The sequence below is a fragment of the Nicotiana sylvestris genome, chromosome 1 (assembly GCF_000393655.2).
Source record: "Nicotiana sylvestris chromosome 1, ASM39365v2, whole genome shotgun sequence".
Taxonomy (NCBI): Eukaryota; Viridiplantae; Streptophyta; class Magnoliopsida; order Solanales; family Solanaceae; genus Nicotiana; species Nicotiana sylvestris.
This window is the reverse complement of record NC_091057.1, coordinates 41413519-41435947: the sequence shown is the minus strand read 5'-3', so window position 1 is coordinate 41435947 and position 22429 is coordinate 41413519. Positions and strand designations below refer to the sequence as shown.

Below are 22429 nucleotides of genomic sequence, written 5' to 3'. Positions count from 1 at the left end.
AATAAAATGAGCCATTTTGGAGAACCTATCTACCACAACAAATATACTATCCTTACCATATCTTGTTCTAGGCAAACCTAACACAAAATCCATGGAAATATCAATCCAAGGCGAAGTAGGAACAGGTAATGGCGTGTAAAGACCATGTGGTAACACTTTAGATTTAGCTTGTTTACATTCCAAACACTGTGCGCACATTCTTTCAACATCTTTTCTCATTCCAGGCCAAAAGAAATTTTCGGCCAGTATGTCTAGTGTCTTTGGGACTCCAAAGTGTCCCATAAGCCCTCCACAATGTGCTTCCCTTACAAATACTTCACGTAAAGAGCAATTAGGAATACACAACTTATTTTCCTTAAAGAGAAAGCCATCTTGGAGGTTAAACCTCTCAAAAGGACTCAACTTACAATCTGCAAAATTTTTGCCAAAATCAACATCATTAGCATAAAGTCCCTTGATTTGATCAAAACCCATTAATTTAGAAGTCAGGGTAGAAACTAAGACATACCTCCTTGAAAGTGCATCAGCAACAACATTTTCTTTCCCTTGTTTGTAAGAAATTACATAAGGAAACGTTTCAATGAATTCAACCCACTTAGCATGCCTTCTACTAAGCTTACCTTGACTCTTCAAGTATTTCAAGGATTCATGATCAGTTTTAATGACAAACTCTCTTGGCCACAAGTAATGTTGCCATGTGGCTAAAGCCCTTACCAAAGCATATAGCTCTTTGTCATAAGTGGAATAGTTCAATGTGGCTCCACTTAACTTTTCACTAAAGTAGGCAATAGGTTTAGAATCTTGCATCAAAACAGCACCTATTCCTTTGCCCGAAGCATCACATTCAATTTCAAAAGATTTAGAAAAATCAGGCAATTGTAACAATGGAGCAGAACATAACTTTTCTTTCAACAAGTTAAAAGCATCATCTTGTTCTTTTCCCCATTTAAAAATCTTATCCTTTTTAATAACTTCAGTTAAAGGAGAAGCAATGGTACTAAAGTCTCTCACAAACCTCCTATAAAAACTAGCAAGTCCATGAAAACTCCTAACTTCAGTTACACTCTTAGGTTTAGGCCATTCTTTTATTGCTTTGATTTTCTCTTCATCAACCTCAACTCCTTTAGAACTAACTACAAAACCCAAGAAAATCACACGATCCACATAAAAAGTACACTTTTTAAGATTAGCAAATAAAAATTGCTTTCTAAGAACTTCAAAAACTTGTTTTAGGTGTTCTACATGCTCTTCTAAAGTGTTAGAAAAGACCAAGATATCATCGAAGTACACCACAACAAATTTTCCATGAAAATCCTTAAAAACATGATTCATTAATCTCATGAAAGTGCTAGGTGCATTAGTCAAGCCGAAAGGCATAACTAACCACTCATAAAGCCCATATTTGGTCTTAAAAGCAGTTTTCCATTCATCTCCAGGATTCATTCGAATCTGATGGTAACCACTTTTTAGATCAATTTTAGAAAAGATTTTGGATCCATGTAATTGATCCAACATGTCATCAAGACGAGGAATAGGGTGGCGATACTTTACCGTAATCTTGTTGATTGCTCTACAATCCACGCACATCCTCCAAGTTCCATCCTTTTTTGGTACCAATAGGACGGGAACCGAGCAAGGGCTCATGCTCTCTCTCACAAAACCTTTCTCAAGCAACTCCTCAACTTGCCTTTGAAGTTCTTTTGTCTCTTCTGGATTACTCCTATAGGCTGGCCTATTTGGGATTTGTGATCCAGGTACAAAATCAATTTGATGCTCAATGCCACGTAAAGGTGGCAATCCATTAGGAATATCTTCTGGAAAGACATCTTCAAAATCCTGCAAAAGAGAGAAATACTACTTGGCAAAGAAGAAATTAGCAACTCAGAATTAATCAAAGTCTCTTTGTAAGTAAGTAGTATTATGGGCAGCCCCTCTTTTCTTGCATTTAAACACTCTTTGATTTTTATATAAAAACTCTCTTTTTTTCTTTCCTTAACCTCTTTCCTCTCACCAAGACTGTCTATTTTTTCATTCAAACCCTTTTTTATCTCTTCTCTCAAATTGCTTCCCTCTCTCTCTTTCTCTCGGCCATCTTTTTTTTTTCTAATTCTTGGCCTTCTTTCTTTTCTTTTTCCTCAAGCTCAGTTTTTATCTCTCCCCTTGGTTTTCCCATTGTTTCTCTTAATCTCTTTTGATCTTCAAACACTTGAGAAGGAGATAAAGGTGCAAGAGTAAATTTCCTGCCATTTAGTTCAAGAGAATATCTATTCTTTCTTCCATCATGAAAAACATTCCTGTCATACTGCCAAGGACGACCCAGTAAGATATGACAAGCTTGCATAGGTATTATGTCACAAAGAATATCATCCTCATATCTACCAACATTAAATGAAATCATGCACTGTTTGTTTACCTTTAGTTCACCACTATCATTTAACCATTGGAGTCTATATGGAGTAGGGTGTTTCATGCATGCAAGTCCCAATTTTTCCACAAAGTATGAACTCACCACATTAGCACAACTACCACTATCAATGATCATAGAGCAAGTTTTTCCCTTTATCCCACACCTAGTATGGAATATATTCTCCCTTTGTTCTTCACTATTGCTTGCCAAATTGATAGTCATAATCCTTCTAACTACCCCAATCATGCCCTCATTAGGTAGTTCTACATCATCTTCATCACTCACATCTCCCTCTTCTTCTCCCTCACCTTTTTCACTCTCATATCCTCCATCTTCTCTAAGAATGATGTTTCTTCTACTTGGACATTCATGCATCATATGACCCCTTCCTTTACATTTATGACATTGAATAGAACTAGAAGGTGTAAAAGGTTTAGGGTTAAAGGTTTTACCTCCCTCTTTGTTCTCAAATTTACCTTTACCCTTGTCTTCTTGAGGTCTAGAAGAACTCTTCATCTCATGATATGGCCATGGCTTCTTGGAGATGGTGCTTGTCCGACCTTTCCACGAGCTAGTCTGCTTTCTTTTATTTTGATTTTCTATCTTTACAGACAAATCAACTAACTCATCTATTGTTACATATTGTTGTAATTCTACTACATCAGCTATTTCCTTATTTAAACCATTTAAAAACCTAGCCATTGTAGCCTCTTCTTCCTCTGTACAATTAGCTTGGATCATAGCCATATCCATAGCCTTAAAGTACTCATCCACAGACATGGACCCTTGCTTCAATGTTTGAAGACGTTGTTGTAGCTCTCTTTGAAAGTGTGATGGCACGAATCTCTTCCTCATCACCCTCTTCATCTCAGCCCAAGTAGCAACTGGTGCTTGTCCTTCTTGCAATCTGTCCCTAGCAAGCTTTTTCCACCAAATAGCAGCATAGTCAGAAAACTCAACAACAAGCAAGTTTAACTTTCTTACCCTCAGAGTAGTTGTGACAATCAAAGATGGCTTCAACCTTTCTCTCCCAATCAAGGTACAAGTCTGGGTCCCTTGCTCCCTTGAATGATGGCATCTTCATCTTTATACTACTTATATTATCATCTTCTACTCTACCTCTTTGTCCCCTCCTATCTCTTCCCACCCTATCAAAATCAATATCATTAAAATCATCTATAGGGTTTTCTTGATTTACAATGGGAGCATGGGGTACATTTCTCCTAGCTTGGGGTCTAACATTATTTTCCCTCCTAAGTTCAGCTATTGTATCATTTTGATCAGCAATGGTATCCCTCATCTCTTGGAGTTGCAAATTCAACCTTTCAAATTGTTGATGCATAGCTTGCAAGGTAAAATCATTTCTTGCTTTGATTTCAGCTTCTTGGAGAACCCTTCGTTCATCATCACTACCTGTACGCGACATCTTTAAAAAAAAGTGTAAACTGTATCACAAAAATTAGCTCTCTTTTTTTTTCTCGGAATAACCTTTGAACAAAATACTTTGTAGATTTATAATTAAACCCAACTCGTATGAAATTCTTAGTAGTAAAATTCAGATTTTTGGGGAACTAATGAAAGAAAAACCAAATCCTAGAACTATTAGGCTCGGTTGAAACATGACGCGAACAAAAAGGAAAGGATTATATGTTTAGATTAGAAAGAGTAAGAAAATCTAGGATCCCCTCTTCTTGTTTCCTTTGTTAATTTTTGGTAACAAATTAGATACAAAAGAAATATCCCGGAGAGCACGCAATTCTATTTTTTGTTCTAAAAACTGATTTTCGTTTTTTTTTAAATTTTTTTTCTTTTCTTTTCTTTGCTCTTAGTATTCAAGAAATCCCAAGACTTACCAAGAACGAAATCTTGATAAAAATCGCTCTGATACCACTTGATAACAACTAGGTCGGGAATCCAAATTAGAGTAAGAATTTGAGAAGTAAATGCGGAAGCAATAACAACAAGGAATTAAACAACTAGAATTAAAGAGATGAAAATAAAGGATATGGGAAGAATTCAAGGAAAGAATTCCAAGAACTTCCAAGAACGTAAGTTCTATAGCCTTGACAAGATCAAAGTAACAACGTCTTGATTTATGGAACAAAACAAACGCCTTTACTTAAAAAGCAAATCAAAACAATAGATTCGGATCTTGACCACTTTACGAGTAACTTGAGACAACAATTAATAACTAGTATTAATCGCCTTCTAAGAATACCACAAAGGAATCAAAGATATCATAAAAGAGAAGTAATCTTACTACCTTGAACTAAGAACTAGTAAAGGTTGAAAGATAAATCTCAAAGCACAAGTAACAAAGGTTCAAAAGAACTCTCAAAGTATGATATACTTAATCAATAAATGTTGTGTCTTATGAATGAGAAGAACTCCTTATTTATAGGAGTTAAAAGCACTTAAAATAATGTAGGGGGTTGCTAAAAAGTCATCTAAATTAGGTAGGGGGCTGCTAGGGGTCACAATAGCCATCAAACTTAGGTAGGTGGCTCCTAAGGGGTAACAAAAGCCATCAAAATTAAGTGGGGGGCGGCCAAATCCTTTTGGGGTAGATTTGGGCCTTAAAACTATTAGTTTGGGCCATTGGTTTGGACTCCAATTGGGCTCCTTTTGAAACACCCCTTTTGGACCTCTTTTAAGGTCATTTTGAGCCCTATTGGTGGACTTCAAGGGCTGATTTGGTAACTCAATCTTCCTCCTCTTGGACTTCAATTTGGACTACCAAATAATTGTAAAACTTGGACAATTCATCTCCTTTGGGCTTGAGCTCTTCCTCTACAATTAAAAGCTTCTTTATTTGCCATTGAAGTCTAGCAACCTTAGCTTGCAACTCTTTAGCTTGAGATCTTGTAAATGGCCTTGGAGCTTCCAAAACTCTATCATCTCTATCATTGTCCTTAACTATATCCTTGTTCTTGATGCTATCAAGAACTAACTTACGGCCAACATACTGTTCATTTAAAATTAGGAAAGCATATATGCTTTTTATTCTTCAAAAAATCACTTTTGACAAGGCTCAAGGCATCATAAAAATTTCAGTAAACTTTCCCATAACCACCTCAAAGTCGCAACACTATGACTCCTTTTTAACACTCACGCTCCCTTCCCCCAAAACAATCACAGATACATAAAGACCGAGTGACGGGCATGGACCAAGGTCAATTACCAAAGAATAAAACAACCCCTAAGCGAAGTCATCCTCCCTCCCCATGTCAATGGGGCGGAACTGGCTCGTGGTTTTCATTCCCCCTCATCATCCACAACTAACAGGCCCCTACATACTAAAAACCTTCTTTGCTCCACACCGCCCATCTCCCATTCCCTTCACCAAGTGAAATTTGCAGTCTTCGCTCTCTTTCTCACACCATTCTCTCTTCTAACTAACCTGTGCAATTCAGACTGCACCATCCTCGAGTGCTTAACCTGTCTACCAACAAACCAACCTTCCTCTTTCTCACACCATTCTCTCTTCTAACTAACCTGTGCAATTCAGGCTGCACAATCCCTGAGTACTTAACGGGCAAAAGGTTTTGTGAAACCAGAATTAACCTCTTCCGTGCCATAGCTAGTCCAACCTACTTATTTCACAACAGTTGCTTCACTATTCAAGTAGAGTTAATTATACTCTTCCAGAGCTAATCAGCTCATCAATGTAGATTTCAGTCTTCTTAGCACAATAGTATGTATAGAGTTCCTTTTTACAAACTCCATCAGTCAATGTAGGCACAAAGATATGTTGAGGGGGTAAACATTGTTGATCAGTCATTTGAAGAGATATATCTGACAAACCTATCTAGAGGATTAAACAAGAACAAGGAGGGCTTAATTTTAGACCAGAGAGAACATTCAGAAACCCAATACTTCAAAGGGATTAAGAGCAACATTTTTGAAATTGCATCTTATCTGTGCTAAATACTTACCTGCACCCGTTGTTAACTCCAAACCAAACATTCTAATCTTACCATCAAAAAATTAAAGTGAGAATACATATCACGAAATCATGTTGAGTAATAAACGCATGTATAAAAGACACATGTCTTGCATCCAAGTTTGGTGCAATAGGATGCATGCACGACTTTATCTACCCGGGATGAGATTATAAAATCAAAACATCTAACAAAACAAAATTAACCATCACGCATAAGACCAGTTTTTTACACGTGATCTAAAAGCATCCTCTTTTTTATCAGGAGGATTTATAGAGCATTAAACAGCTGCTAAAGTAATATTATAAAGAAGTGTCTAAGCTTTAGAAGTATTCCCAGTATGTTGCGATCATATAGCTAATGCAAAACATATCAAAAGCAAATTCATGTCTCACCACATAGAATGGAACGTTTAGTCATGTACAAGTAACTAAGTGAACCAATTATGAACTATGAAGTAACTTCTAATCCCATATAAACAACTATGAATAGCCACGGATAGCTTATGTACAATTAGTTACGATAGGCAGAGTCCACAAATATATATACACTATTTACATTGAATCAGAGCCACAGCTCCAATAGAATTTACTCAGTAAAATTGAATTTACCGATTCAGTAGACAGAAGTGAGTCACACAGGAACCTTGTCTCTAGCTGGATCGCTGAATCCATCAGCCAAAATTCTCACCACTTTCTTGAACGCAAAATGTAAGCAATTCGACAACGCAACCCAACACATCAACTCGTAGACCAAATCAAAAGCCGGATCCGAAAACGAGTTAGACGATGATTCTTCCCAATTTGCCCCTCCAAATCCGTCGAAATTCCATCCCCTACCACCACCAGCACCACCACCACTACCTCCGCCGTTCCAGCTACTACCACCGCCACCAAACGGCCCATCATAATCGAATAAAAAACCGTTTTCATCTCCCTCATCAGCTCCACCGCCGCCTAAGGACTTCCGTCTAGTCCGCCGCCTTGTCTTACGAGCTAGCCTTCGAGGTGCCGTTTTGACGTTATTGTATTTAACAGGCGGCGGCGCTAGCACATCGACAGGGAAAATCACGGCGGAGATTTGACGAACTCCGGCGGGGGAAGGAGATATTTGTTGCTCCGATGAGGAATCGGAGAGTGACAGAACGTTGCTGCGATTCAGAAGGAATTTTGAAAACCCTAGACCTTGGGTTGTGACCACCGTCGTTAGCGTGTCGGAGATCAAAGAAATTTCCATTGATAATATTCCAATTTGGATATCGAAGAATATCAATTTTGGGTTGAAGTTTTTTATATTGGTGGTTCTTTGGAATTTTCAAGCGGCACAAGAGAGAAACGTGTGATTCTCTGCAATCGGTGTCTGTTGCAACGATTTTTACGTGTGTTTTTTTCTTTTTCCTTTTTTCAATTTTGACGGCCTCGCTTTGGTTGTGCTGTTTGTGAAGGGCTGGGGAATAGATAGTTATAATACAAAATTTATTCCAAAAGCATAATATTAATTTAACTAGGAAACATAAAACATATCATAATAGGAAGATACTAACAGCGCAAATAGATAGCAAATTCTTAAAAACCTACGATTAGTCGGGGAGTATCTAATAAAAAGTGAGTTCAAGAAAGTGGGACTCAATCCGGGTGGCAAAATTGACCCAAACTCATGTAATCCGCCTAATCAATGTTGTTTTTTCTTCAATAATATATATATGAATGATTAGAAAAATATCTAGTAAGTGTTTGACCAAAAAGTTGTATACGGCCCGAGGCACAGTTCGAGGTTCGACCTCGAGGGTCCCTATGCTCGACCTCGGGGCAGTGCAGATCGGCGACTATCATGGATAAGCGGGAAATTCCCGAGGCGCGTGATTAAGATTGACCAGGTCTACTAGAATAGTACAAGTCAGTACCGTGACATTAAATAGCTGTACCAGTTTCATATCTTTGTAATAAATGCATATGTACTATGTTGGGACTCCCCCTCCCATATAAAGGGGACCCTTATTATTTCTTGCACAGATGATATTCAATACAAGAACAAGAACATTCTCAACTCTCTAACTTAAACACTCTCCATTGTCTTTCCTTTAATTTATTGCTTACATTTATTGTGTTTCATTGATTGTTCTTCAGTTATTACTCATCATTGATCATAAAGAGCCATTATTGAGGCCCTTGGAGCTGCTAGACCTTCATCGGTCAGCCCTAGTCAAGCACTCTAGCTCGACCTCGAGGCCAGAATATGCCAGCTCGAGGCCCCGATTCGCGGCCGTCCGGTTTGAATAATCATACTGCCCCTTACTCTTACTTTACTTTCCTAGCTCACACTTAGCATCTATTGTCTAACAACTATCATAAAAATAAATCACGTATTTTTAAAACCACAAAATCAAATCTAATTGTAATTACCATTTTCAAGGTAAATAGTTTGGCGCCCACCGTGGGGCTAAAAATAATAGTGATTGTTTTAGTGTCGGTTTATTGAAAACAGAAGTTATTCTTTACACTTTTTTTGCCCAAGAATCTTTGATTTCAGTTCAAAATGTCTAACTCAGTAAATGCACATGAAAACAACGGTCCTGAGGACCATGGAGAGAATGGTGTAGCTGTTCCAGGCGTCGGTGTACCACTGCGAAACCCTGAGGATGCACCAGAGCCAATCCCCGTGGATGTGGTCTCACACAATGCCCAACACGTCGATATAAGCTCCCACACTAACGGGAGTATACGCCAAGAAAACCAACAAGAAGCTCAGAAAACCCCAGCTCGGGAGGAACAAGAGGTTAGCCTTCACGTCATTTTTGAGATGTTGCAGGCACAACAGTTGGCGATTGCTCAACTGCAAAGCCACCAAAAAACTCCAAGCATAGCAGCACCGGAAAACGGCTCCTTGAGCCGAACAGGTACTGGAAAGATTGATCAACAACGGGTCAGCAGCCGACCCCGCTATTATGAAGATGCTCGAGGACCTCACAAATAGGATTGAATCGGGCGAAAAGAAGATAGAAGCTAATGATAAAAAGGTGGAGACCTACAATTCAAGGGTCGATCAGATTCCGGGCGCACCCCCGATCCTGAAGGGTGTTGATTCCAAAAAATTCGTACAAAAGCCATTCCCATCAAGTGCGGCTCCGAAGCCCATCCCGAAGAAATTCAGAATGCCCGATCTCCTGAAGTACAATGGAACCTCGGATCCAAACGAGCACGTCACTGCTTACACTTGTGTCGTAAAGGGAAATGACCTGAAGGACGTCGAAATTGAATCCGTCTTGTTGAAGAAATTCGGGGAAACACTTTCAAAATGGGCCATGATGTGGTATCACAACCTATCCCTGAATTTGATAGACTCATTCGCCATACTGACAGATTCTTTTATAAAGGCACATGCCAGTGCCATCAAGGTTGCTACGAGGAAGTCCGATCTCTATAAAAACAAATAGAGAGAAAACGAGATGTTGCGGGAGTTTGTATCTCACTTTCAAATGGAGCGAATGGAGTTACCACCAGTCTCCGATGACTGGGCAGTGCAAGCCTTCACCCAAGGTTTGAATGAACAAAGCTCGGTAGCTTCGAAACGGCTAAAGCAGAACTTGGTTGAATATCCCGTCGTGACTTAGGCGGATGTCGACAACCGATATCAATCAAAGATTAGGGTCGAGGACGACCAACTGGGAGCCCCTCGGGCTCAGTATATCCTAGCAGGCTCCTGGCAAAGGAGCCAAAGCCGAGCAAGGAAAGGTACCAACCATACACTAAAGATCGAAGAAACACCCCCAAGGCGTAACATACCCCAAAACGACCGAAGGGCAGATCGAGGCCAGAATCCTCGAGACTCGTGAGCAGAGCCGGATTCGACAGATACACAGGGCCAACAGAGACACCCCGGTTATTTGAGTACAACTTCAACGTTGATGTTTCAGACATCGTATCATCTATAGGTAAAATTAAAGATACCAGGTGGCCAAAGCCCATACCAGCAGACCCGTCGCAAAGAAATCCTAACCTGATGTGTGAATTTCATGGCACACACGGTCATAGGACCAAAGATTACAAATAGCTCCGAGAAGAAGTAGCCCGACTACTTAACAAAAGGCACCTCCGAGAGTTCCTCAGCAACCGAGCCAAAAATCAATTTTGGGAAAGAGAAGCGAACATGAAAAATGAAACAGAAGAACCACAACATGTCATCCATATGATTGTTGGGGGAGTCGACATCCCATAGGAACCCATTGTCAAACGAACAAAAATATCCATCACCAGGGAAAAGCGAACTCGAGGTTACATACCCGAGGACGCTCTCACATTCAGCGATGAGGACATCGAGACCCTGTCTCAGCCTCATAACGACGCATTGGTAATTTCTTTTCTTGTGAATACATTTCAAATTAAACGTGTGCTTGTGGATCCAGGTAGCTCGGCCAACATTATCAGGTCGGGGGTGGTGGAGCAGCTCAGACTGCTCGACCAGATCGTGCCCGCCTCTCGAGTCGTTAATAGATTCAACATGGCGAGCGAGACAACGAAAGGGAAAATCACCCTCTCGGTCAATGTGGCCGGCACAACCCAAAACGTTAAGTTTCATGTCATCGAAGGAGACATGAGATACAATGCCTTACTCGGAAGGCCATGGATACACTGTATGAGAGCAATACCATCAACCTTTCATCAAATGATGAAGTTTCCAACGAAGGATGGAATAAAAATGGTATACGGGGAGCAGCATGCAGCGAGAGAGATGTTTGCGGTGCACGATGTGGCACCAGCATCAATGCCTTCAACATTGAAGAAGCCAAAGGATAAGCAAACAACGAAGTAGCAATTGTAAGCTACATTCTTGGCTGCATCCGAGTATATAAGCAAAGGACAGTACCGCGTCCCCGAAGCGAGTTGTTGAAGCATATCGAGGCTCGAAACGCCATCACTACTAAGGTATAACCATCTCCCTTTTTATTTTACATCTTACACTAACCCGTGTGCAAGTGTCCGGTTAGAAAAATCGAGGCACTTTCCAGCTTGAAGACCTTAGGTTTTAAAGCATGCGTTGCACTCTTTTCCTTCGATCGGATTTTATCCCAAGAAGGGTTTTACTGGCAAGGTTTTTAACGAGGGAACATCTATATGCTACCAAAGGAGAACTTAACAAGTATTCAAGGCTTCTCTTCAATCAACCTTGAATACTGGGGGGGCATCCCCCCGGATATCATCTCCTCGGAGAAATCAGGATAAGCCAAAGAGGGTCTCGATAGAAAAATGATGTATCGGGCCAAACGGTCAAATGAACCGTGTCCGCATAGAATAATCAAACCCTCGACGATGAAAACATGTATACTTGTACCAAGTAATAAAAAGAGCACCTTTTTCCATCAAAACGCTTCGCGCTTCAAAGAAATTTGCTATTTTTACAAGAAACGGCCCAGGGCCAGAGATTTTCCGAACACTCGGGAACCGACATCAAAAACTCAAAGCCGTAAGACCTTCGGGCCGGAAACTTCGAGTTCATAAGCCCACAATGAGGCAACATCAAGTTTTCAAAGAACGACTCCAAGGCCAAAAACTCTGGATATCTCGGGGACTGTCACCGACTATCACCCATCGAGCTATCAAAACTCGAGGTCATAAGACCCCAAGCGGGCAACCTCGAGCCCGAAAGCCTCCATGTGGCAATACTAGAGGATGTAAGACCTCCATAAGACAATAGCAAATCTGTAAGACCTCAAGTAAGGCATGACTTATACTTGTGCTAAGTAACCAAAAAATCTGTAAGACCTCAAGTAAGGCATGTTCAAATTTATAAGACCTTACAAAAGGCATAATCCCGATCTTAAAGTCAAGGCTATATATTCGAACTTGTAAGACCCCTAAAAAGGCATACCCTCAATATAGATGCCGAGGCTACCTCACTCGGGGGCTAAAAGGCTACGGCCAAATACAATGACTACGGTCACAAGGCTGTACCAGCTAAACTAACGTGACTTGGGGACGCCCGACTGTCGTCATAAAATCACAGACCTTCAATTACTTCGAAAAGAACCGGTTAATCAGCCTACCCTCATCATAAGCAAAAGAGATTCGATCACATCAGCTCCAAACAATAAAAAGGCTTCGAAACAATTCAGCCATCAAGCGAAACCTCCCGATGTGCTCATCTATCGTCACATAACGGCTCACAATCGAGGTTCTCATCGAACCATCGAAGAGTCGGATGAACGCAAAAAACTTCAACGAGGGAAAAATAAAGCCTATGTTAGAGGTTGTACCGACCCAATGCGTAAAAGCCACTGTCGCCAGCTTAAATTAAAGGTCGTACCAACCCAACGCGTAAAAGCCACTGTTGCTAGCTTAAATTAAATGTCAATTGACCTAATGCGTAAGAGCCACTGACACCAGCTTAAATTAAAGGTCGTACCAACCCAACGCGTAAGAGCCACTGTCGCCAGCTTAAATTAAAGGTCGGACCGACCCAATGTGTAAGAGCCCAAGCGCCAGCCTATATTAGGTCGTGCCGACCTGATGCATAAGAGCCTAAGAGCCAGCTTAAAATTCAAAAGTTTAAGGGTCGATGAGCTCGAGTCGAAACCCGACTCGAAGACTATGCCCGAGACAATTAATTAAAAAATGTGTAAAGGCCTAGGGGCCAGCCCAACAAGTCTCAGGGCCGATTTGTAAACCTAAGGGTTTTTGCCTCGAAGTCTAGTTCATCTGGCTAATCATTGAGAAACGTCAAAATTCAAAGCAAAAGAAAGACATAAACAAGCAAAGAAAAATTCATGAAGGGGAAAACCGAAAGGCTTCCTTTATATGTGTGTGTGAAATAATACAAGGCTTTATTTACAATGTTCTCTAAGAGCATTATACGCAGAATTAGAAAGGAAAGGCCTAGCCTACGTTCCCCTTGGGGGCAACGTCCTCATCGACCTCTTCCTCATTATTTTCAGCATCGGATATGAGGAACTTGGCATCGTATTCATCTGCCTTGTCTTGCTCTATCTCTTCCGAGAGATCGAAGCCCTTAGCGTGGATCTCCTCTAGGGTTTCCTCCGGGATTTGCACCGGGCATATTCATTGCTTCTGCCCTCTCGATCGGAAGCCCCTCTCAACTCAGCTCGAGCATCGGCAACATCTTTTAAATAGACATCCACTTTTTTATCAGCCTTAGCCCGAATCTCTTCAGCTTCAGCCAGGCATCCACGACCTCGGCCTCCATCTTCAAAAAGTCAGACTCGAGCCTTGCAATCCTGCTCGTCTGGACCAAGCTATTTTTACGAGCATTTTGGAGCTGCACCTCGAGGGCAGAAGCCTTGGCCAAAGCATTCTTCTTGGCCGCAACTAGGGCATCTATATGAGCCCTTAGCTCATTACAATCATACCTGGCCTGGCCAACTTTACCCTAAAGGCGTTCTAGGTCCTTCGTCTTACTCTGCAAATGAGGTATCAAGTCCAATCCGCCAGGTCGGGGACCTCGTATGGCATCCACGGGATTGCTATAAAAAAGAAAAGGAAAACATCTTTACGGAGTCCGCCTTTACCATGTAAAAAAATGATAAAAACACAAGTGTACCACTTACGTGTGAAATTCCATTTATGAGGAAATGGCAAGAACTCCATGGGGATAATATCGACAGTCCGCACTCGGACAAATCGACTCATCCACCTTCGGTCCCCATCTTCTTCATCGTCGGCAACAAAGGGCCTGGTGGATCGACATCATAAAGCTATCAGGCCTCAGTAATGAAAGGGTCGATACAATCTGATGATATGTCTAAGGGTGAACTCAAGCCCGGCTTCCTCCGCAAAGAACCTCATCATCAATGCTATCCTCCAAAACGACGAGTGAAATTGTGCCAGGGTAGTCCGCTATCTTCGATAGAAGTCGAGCACGACTCTATCAAGAGGGCCCAACATAAAGGGGTACGTGTATACGTTCAAAAATCCCTCTACATGAGCCATGATATTCTCTTCCAGGGAAGGTACCTACAGTACCACCTTTTATCCCATCCGCAGTTTCTCCTAACTGCCTCGAGGTGTTCCTTTCCTATTGATGAGATGCACCTCGATGCATGCTCCTAATGGCCCTGAACGTTGGATGGTCTCTCTAATGTAAAATCCCTCCTCGAGACAAAGCATCTCGAGATTAGCTCACCGGACGCCGGTGGTGTACCACAGACCGAGCGAGAAACAGAGTCGGAACTCTCCTCTTCTTGGTGAACGGATTTTGGCGCAACAGCCATAACCATAGTGAAACAAGAGAAGGGAAATGAAAACTTAGGCGAAAGCTTTGAGCTAAAATGGTGAGAGAACTGATGCAAGGAAGAAAAGCTCTACAAAAAGAAGAGTTGATCAAAATAGCAAAGTCCTCAAATGAGAGGAAAGCAAGCTCATATATAGAGCAAGCGACGACTGTTCGCCTATTCTAAAAGGCCAATTAATTCTGACTAGGCCATTATCACTTTCAGGGAAGTGTACCAGCGGGACCACCTCGGTCACTTCATGGCCGTGTTATACGAATGACGCTGTCATACAACGTTCGAAGGGTCAAAGATCACCATGTCAACCTAGCCTCGAGACGGTGCCCGATCTCGAGGATCTCTATTATTATATAAATAGGCTCTAAGGAGCTATCCACATAAACCTAGCCTCGAGATGCTGCCCGATATCGAGGATCTCTGTTATTATAAGTACGGGTCATTCACCTGATTTTCTGGCCCCCGGGCTACCCGAGTCAGTTCTTACTCGAGGGTTATTAATAAAGCCTCAGGGCTATATTCGCCTTCAGTTCAATTTAAACGCTCTCTCTATTACTTTAGCTCAGGGGCCATCCGAGTTCGAGTGTATCCTCGCTCAGGGACTATCTATAACGTCTTAGGTCTATCTTCATTTTAAGTTCAATGCAAGTGTTCGAGGCCGCCCGAGTTCAAGCAAACTTTCACTCGGGGACTATTTGGGAAAGTCTTAGGGCTATCTTTATTTTTATATGATCAAGCAAACTCTCACTCGAGGACTAGCAACAAGGCCTAAAAGGGCTAAGCTGTGTTTCAAAGAAAATTAGGACCCTGCTCTCGCTCAACTCGAACTTAGAAGTCCCGGCGACCTAAGTTTGTACCGGATCAATCCAGACTTAGTTCGAAGGATGACAAAGAATCTCAAGAAATATCATATTAATCGATCGAGAACCAAAGGGGTTACGATGTCCGGGTCTAGTATTCGAACCGATCAAAAGTAAAATGGAAGTTTAGCACAAGCCAAAGGCAAATCAAAGAAACTTTTATATTGATAAAAGATGATTACAAAAGCCCACGAGGGGTCCTTACATAGAAACAAAGAAGCAGAAAACACTAAAATCCTAATCTACATTTGGAGATGCATCCTCGGGAGAGACATCTGCAAGAACCGTTTCCTCAGGGATCCCATTTCGATCTTCAGAACGACGTCTTCGAGAATCTCCTTCAAAGCAGCAATAGATGAGGAAGAGGCTATTGCCTATCAAAGAGCAAAAGCTTTTAACAGGCAGGGAAAATTGTGGCTTGGTGAAAACTTTGGCGAGTATTGGTCTCGCCAGCACTACTATTGAGAAGCCACTTCTTGAGATATTGCACCGGTGTGGGTTACAAAAGTTAGTAGATGGCTCCACCTCACTCCATGGAAAGTAAAAGGAGTGAAGCGCCACACCAGGTTGAAGTAATTTGAAGCCCCTCTCTCATTATTTCGGGTCAACAACAACAACAAACCAGTACGATCCCACTCAGTGGGGAAAAGCTCTAAAAAAGAGTCGTGGCATAAGTGGCAAAACCGCTGCCGTGTGACCTTACGGTCACGGGCTTTAACCATGGAAATTAGAGTTAGGATGAGGATGAAGAGAAGAAAAGGGTTAAAGGTTGTTAAAGAATGACTGGGTGGAATTTTGGTTCAAGTAACCTCCCATTTATAGAAAGGTAGTAACATAACCGACAACACAATCAATGCCTTTGGGAAATGTATCAATCGGCACAATCAATGCCTTTGGGAAACATATCAATAGGCGCAATCAATGCATTTTGGGAAACGGATCGGCATCGATATCACCACTTTTGGGAAAATAAACCGACAGTGTATTGAATGCTTCTGGGAAGATGAACCGATGGGATGGTTCAGTCATCACAAAAGCTTACGTCATAAGCATGACATCATCGTGAGAGACTCGAGGAAAAATGATGTCAAAATCGTTTCATATCATTTTATCTAAGAATGTGGGGACTATCTATATACGGCTAAAATCGGAGAGTCCGATTTTATGATCATTATGACATTCCATAGCCCGTCTTCAAAAGGCCCGAGGCTTAGCTCGAGGTTTGATCCCGAGGGTTCCCTATGCTCGACCTCGGGGCAGTGCAGATCGGCGGCTATCATGGATAAGCAGGAAATTCTCGAGGCGCGTGATTAGGATTGACCAGGTCTACAAGAATAGTACAAGACCGTACGGTGACATTAAATAGTTATACCATGTTCATATTTTTGTAATAAATACATATGTACTATGTTGGGACTCCCCCTCCTATATAAAGGGGATTCTTATTATTTCTTGCACAGATGATATTCAATACAAGAACAAGAACATTCTCTGCTCTCTAACTTAAATACTTTTTATTGTCTTTCCTTTGATATGTTGCTTGCATTTATTGTGATTCATTGATTGTTCTTCATTTATTACTCATCATTGATCATAAAGAGCCATTATTGAGGCCTTTGGAGCTGTTAGACCTTCATCGGTCAGCCCCAGTCAAGCATTCTAGCTCGATCTCGAGGCCAGAATAGGCCAGCTCGAGGCCCCGATTCGCGGCCGTCCGGTTTGAATAATCATACTGCCCCTTACTCTTACTCTACTTTCCTAGCTCACATATATTGCCTAACAACTAGTATAAAAATAAATCACGTATTTTTAGAACCAGAAAATCAAATCTAATTGTAATTACCATTTTCAAGGTAAACAAAAGTGTTGAGCTTTTTGCTAAACTAATTAAATAAGAAGACTTTAGGTAAATCTTAGCCAACGAAAATTTATTCTAGATCTAAGGTAGAAGATGAGAATAGGCAAGCATAGTACACATAAGATTGAACTGTAATATTTATTGAATCATATTGTATAAGAAGAAAATGACAATTTCCATAATGTTTAATAATCAATGAGGAATACATGGATGAAAAAGTCCTCCGATATTTAATAAGGTAGAATCCTATACATTGGGTGTGATGAGATTAACGATCTATGTTGAAGATCTGAGCTTCCTTGCTTCTTTCTCCTTCATGGAGAGAGAGATGATGATCCCTCCTCTTTTTTGGAAATGTTTGTGTTTTGATTTGTTTCACCCCATTTCTTCTTCTTCTCCTTTAGTTTATATACTAGATCTTCCCCCTTACCCAACGGTGTTTACCCATAGTATTTAAGTCATTCAACTATATTATGGGTTGAACCCTTGAAATGCCATGATATCCAATTCGCTTCCTCAGATATCCTAAATACATGACCTTGGTCGTGGCCGAGGTGCGTGTCATTACAGTATGGCATGGATATGACAATTCTAGGTAACCTTTCATCGTCCCTTCCCACGTTGATTCTTATCTGGTCAGATTTTAACCCATACAGTTAGTCCCTCCGTCCGTCGAGGTCGCCTTTTAACGAGCTCAACGGGCGGACTTTGTCGATTTGAAAGTTAGGAGAAATCTAAATGTTTATGTCTTGAGCGAGGCCTTTAGGTCGAGGTGGTGGCGTGACGCTTCAATGATACCATTGGACTGTTACATCTGTTCGGAGTTGAACCGTTGTGTCGATTCGATGCCTCATGAACAACCACTGTCATTAAGGCGCATGTTTCCCAGGAATCGTATCATTTCTTGTGCCCCATCAGTTTTGATTGGCAGCTCTTGGGTTTCTCGCTCAGGACATTTATGCTCCTATAAATAGGGAGAAAATACCATTCTATTGCCACACTTTTCGCTTTATCAAAGGAGTTTTGCAAGTCTTTACCTTCTTCAATACTTCAAATTTCTGAGTTCATTCTCCTGCCAGTCAAAAATTGAGGCCACCATCGTCTTTCTCCCTCCTTTTCTTATTCATTTACTCCGAGTAATCAAGACAAATGGCTGGTACTTCTTCCCACACTGAGAGACCCATCGAAACTCCTGTACCGAAAAAATGACGCACCTATTCTCGGAGAAGGAGCAGAGGTGGCGAAAGATGAGGGGATTCCAACAGTGGCTGAAATACTGCCCCACCCAGGGAAACAATGGAATGATTTTAATAGTCCCGCCGAAGAAGAGTCAGAGCCTGTGCCATCTACCATGGATGGAACGGCGATTGCGGCACTAAAAACAAAGTGGGGAATTCCGAATCATATTGAAATGGTACCGACAATGGGAACGGACAATGTGCATCTGCACCGCCCAAGGTACTGGGAATTTTACACGTACCCTTTTGTTGTTGGGTATACGCTTCCACTCCCCTCCCTAGTGGTAGACTTCTATCGCTACTACGAGGTGTGCACGGCTCAGCTTTCACCGTACGTGTATAAACTCTTTCTCATGCTACTCAAGTTCGCAGAGCTCACTGGTCAAGAGGGCATATTCTTAACATTTTTGTTCCCCAACTTATTCGAGGCTTGATGATCCACATGCGTCACCGAGGAACAAAGAGTTTGGTGGTGAAGATGGACGACAAGACTAATCGTCGTTTCTAGGAGAGTTATTTCTTTGTGCGGACCGAGAACCTTGTAGCGTACCCAGCAGGGCTTCCCGAGACGTGGAACTTCGCCCGCAAGTTTTTTTTATTTGATTTACGACTTCCCTCGAGGCGGTGGCCGCCATTCCTCTTTAGGCGGCATTGCTAATTCATTTTCCGCGTTCGCAGCTGAGAGATTGCCTCCCCCGCCCATTGATGATATCCGCGAATGGGTTACTGCTATTCTTCCCCATACGGTGGAGGTCCATGTGTAGGTGTCCTTCTATGAGAGATACGGGCGTAAGCCTCTCACCGGTAAGTTGGCCCATTGCAATTTCCTTGTTCTTTGTCTTGCCATTTGTTCTCGTTACTTACATGATCATTTTTCTCCTTTAGCAGGGAGAGTGCAAAGGGCAAGGGCTCCTCTACTCGCGTTTTGTCAACCGGCGCCTTCTGCCTGGCCTGCACCAAGGTCCGCTGCCCGGCCTACGTCAAGAGCTGCTCAATCCACTCCTACGGCCGAGGCCGTGTGCATGGAAATTGTTCCTCATGTTGAGACTCCGGCTTCTGCTGCTCGCTCAACGAGTGAATTTTCCCGTGCTAATGACAGAGAGGGTCCATTGAAGAGGCGATGAGTGGAGTCTAAAATGGCTCCTTCAGCCGCAATGCCTTCGGGGGCGACCTTCCCTTGGCAGTGTCTAAAATTGGCGGTGATGCTAACCTGACCATAGAGGCAAACCAGGTGGACGAGGTCAACCCGGCAACAGAGGTTTCGGCTGTTGTGATTGATCAATAGGCTACTGTGACGGGAAGTCAGGGTATCAAGGCCGCTGTTTCCACTTCGGACAGGCCTTCGTCTTCCAGACCAAATCGAGCTTCTTCTTTGGCCCCAGAGAGGGGAAAGGGGGTCGTGGTCGACGACTATGAGTTTGACTCCAACCTCGATCCTGATGATGTCAGGATGTTTGAGGAAGGTTTTACCCATACTGTGGTGAGAGCGGGAGGTCCCCTCGTATACTTGAGATTCCATCTATCACACCCCGAACCTGGGGAGGCGTGGCTGGCACCCGGTGTCGTACTGGCCCCAACGAACCACTCTACATCTCCTTTTTTTTCTTTTGTAACTGTCATGGGCCAACATGGCCACAACTCGTAATTTATAAATATAGGTGGGCAACACTGTATCACTGAACCATTTTTCTTAAAACATGAATACATATGGGCCGTCAAGGCCTCTGACATACCGTAAAAAAATGAACCTCTGACTACAAAGCCTCTAAGATTATTTGACATCAAATGGGATAAGGTACCGGTCTACCCATAAGTCTGTAGCAAAATTCTGACTTGATGACTCATAGACTCGGCTGCACTCCGAATGAGGTGGAGTCTTACGGATCCTTCGCTGAATGCCAATATCGTCTACTATGAGGGCTCGTCAAACTTATTATCTATATCTGCAGGCATGAATGCAGCGTCCCCAACAAGAGGACATCAGTATGAATAATGTACTGAGTATGTAAGGCAGAACTGAAACATAACAATAAGTCAACATTAATTAAAGACATATAAGAATCAACCTGAATCTGTGAAGTGCCACCGTATGTCCATACTTATTATACTTACATATATATAATACTTCTTTTTGAGACTATTATCCATATCGTATGATGCATGACTGCCCAACTGATCAGTGGTAACTACCCGACCGACCGTAGCACGGTGGTAAATGCATGACTGCCCGACCGGCCGTAGCTCGGTAATAAATGTGTAACTGCCCAGCCGGCCGTAGCTCGGCGGTAAATGCATGACTGCCCGACCGGTGGTAAATAATGATACATAACTGCCCAACCGGTGGTAACTGCCCGACCGGCCATAGCGCGGTGGTAAATGCATGACTGCCCGATCGGCCGTAGCTCAGTGGTAAATGAATGAAGTTGCATGTACATCTATCCTTATATTATAAACATTAATATTTCTATCATATACCTTAATAGGGAACTAGATACTTACTTAGACATGCTTGAATATCACTTTACGAAAATGAATAACATAGACATCCTTAACTGCTAAGAGTAGAACTACTTATGAAATAACATTACGTTTACGTTTCGTTACTTGGATCATGCAAAAGAAAGAAGGGATAGCCTTAATATACTTGAGCTGGAAAAATTTACTCCTATTCATTTTAGCAACTAGGAAGGTCTACGTCTTCTCTAAGCAAAGTAAGCACCGCAAAAAGTTCCATGGCATATCGGTTATTCCACTCAACTTGTTGGGATTTTGAGAGGCCAGCATAGCCCTTAAAGTAAATAGAGGAGAATATCTGGCTAAGATCATATACCATTTTGCATGCGAAAATGCCACCAATAACAGAAGAGTAGACAACGAAAGAATCTGAAAGCATGTAGCTTTGAAGAAGAAGCTCAGTGCGAGTTTGGTAAGTGTTGATTTCCATTAAAGTTGCTGCAGAAGAAAGAATACCGGCTTTTCCTTCCCCCTAAAAAGTTTATGCAGCTTATTTCGACTTTTGTCCGTACTATATTTCTCCTTTCAACAAAAGGAAGATTTCTCAAAAGGAAAACAAAAAAGGTCAGCCTTTATAATTGAGAATATTGTTTGTTGTAAGTTGGTTTGGTTATGTGCTATTCTTTGCTTGTTTTCTTTTCTGTTTGGAAGAAGTAATCGTTTCTTTTTTAAATTTTTTGCAGAAACGGAAATTGAAAGGGAAAAAAAAGAAAGAGAATCTGAGAGTTAAGACTTTTTAAAGCAATCCACCTAATGTTCATTAGGATCAAAACCGTTTGTAGATACCAAAGATAGCTTCCCTTTATCTTTGTTCTTTCAAGATATACTTACGTGTCTTTCTAATAGAGAGAGTACTATATTATAATGTATTACCTACACATTTATATGTAATATGACTTTCAAGATTTCTGGATAAGTTTCTTAGGTGTAAAATTTTGTATATAAATGGTATGGCTACTTTGTATGCCACGTTTCATACAAATGCATGAGTCACTTTAATTTATGTTATAAGGTTGCCATGTTAAAGATTTGTTAACTAATTCAATAATTAATTAATTAATTAATTAAGTGATATTCCGCTATTTGGTAACTAACTAATTACCCGTGTAATTAAGAATTATCTCAAATTACTTAAAATTCTATTTATTTTTAATACACTTTATATATCCTACTAACATGATCATATGGTACCACATAAAATAAATACATATTTTATTATTTTTATCAAAATATCTATATAAACATACATGTATTTTCTCAACTCGTAATGTTCCTAATCTCATATAAAGAGTAAAAATTTTCGTACGCTTAATTCTTAACATGGTAAAAGAAATAACCTTCTTTTCTTGTGAGAAAATAATTTCTATCTTTACAA

General features: G+C 41.3%; 1 protein-coding gene and 1 long non-coding RNA gene across 5 annotated transcripts in view; one reads left to right on the top strand and one right to left on the bottom strand.

The window, feature by feature from the left end:
• Positions 1-21953, top strand: part of LOC104233391 (uncharacterized) — a 31133-nt gene extending 9180 nt beyond the window's left edge. For 2 of the 4 annotated variants that reach the window (XR_011400442.1, XR_011400445.1), the window contains one exon: positions 21738-21752. This is a non-coding gene — a long non-coding RNA (uncharacterized lncRNA). Of the gene's footprint in view, positions 1-8115 lie in introns of all 4 variants that reach the window. The other 2 variants (XR_011400440.1, XR_011400439.1) reach the window with 2 other exon arrangements.
• LOC104218106 (uncharacterized) lies at positions 6721-7811 on the bottom strand. The gene has a single exon (XM_009768507.2). The coding sequence runs from the start codon at positions 7582-7584 to the stop codon at positions 6982-6984; it is 603 nt and encodes a 200-aa protein (XP_009766809.1). The 5' UTR covers positions 7585-7811; the 3' UTR covers positions 6721-6981.
• Positions 21954-22429: the final 476 nt, after the last annotated feature.

Coding starts and splice junctions, on each gene's coding strand:
- LOC104218106 (XM_009768507.2), bottom strand. CDS start 7,584: ATGGAAATTTCTTTGATCTCCGACACGCTAACGACGGTGGTCACAACC.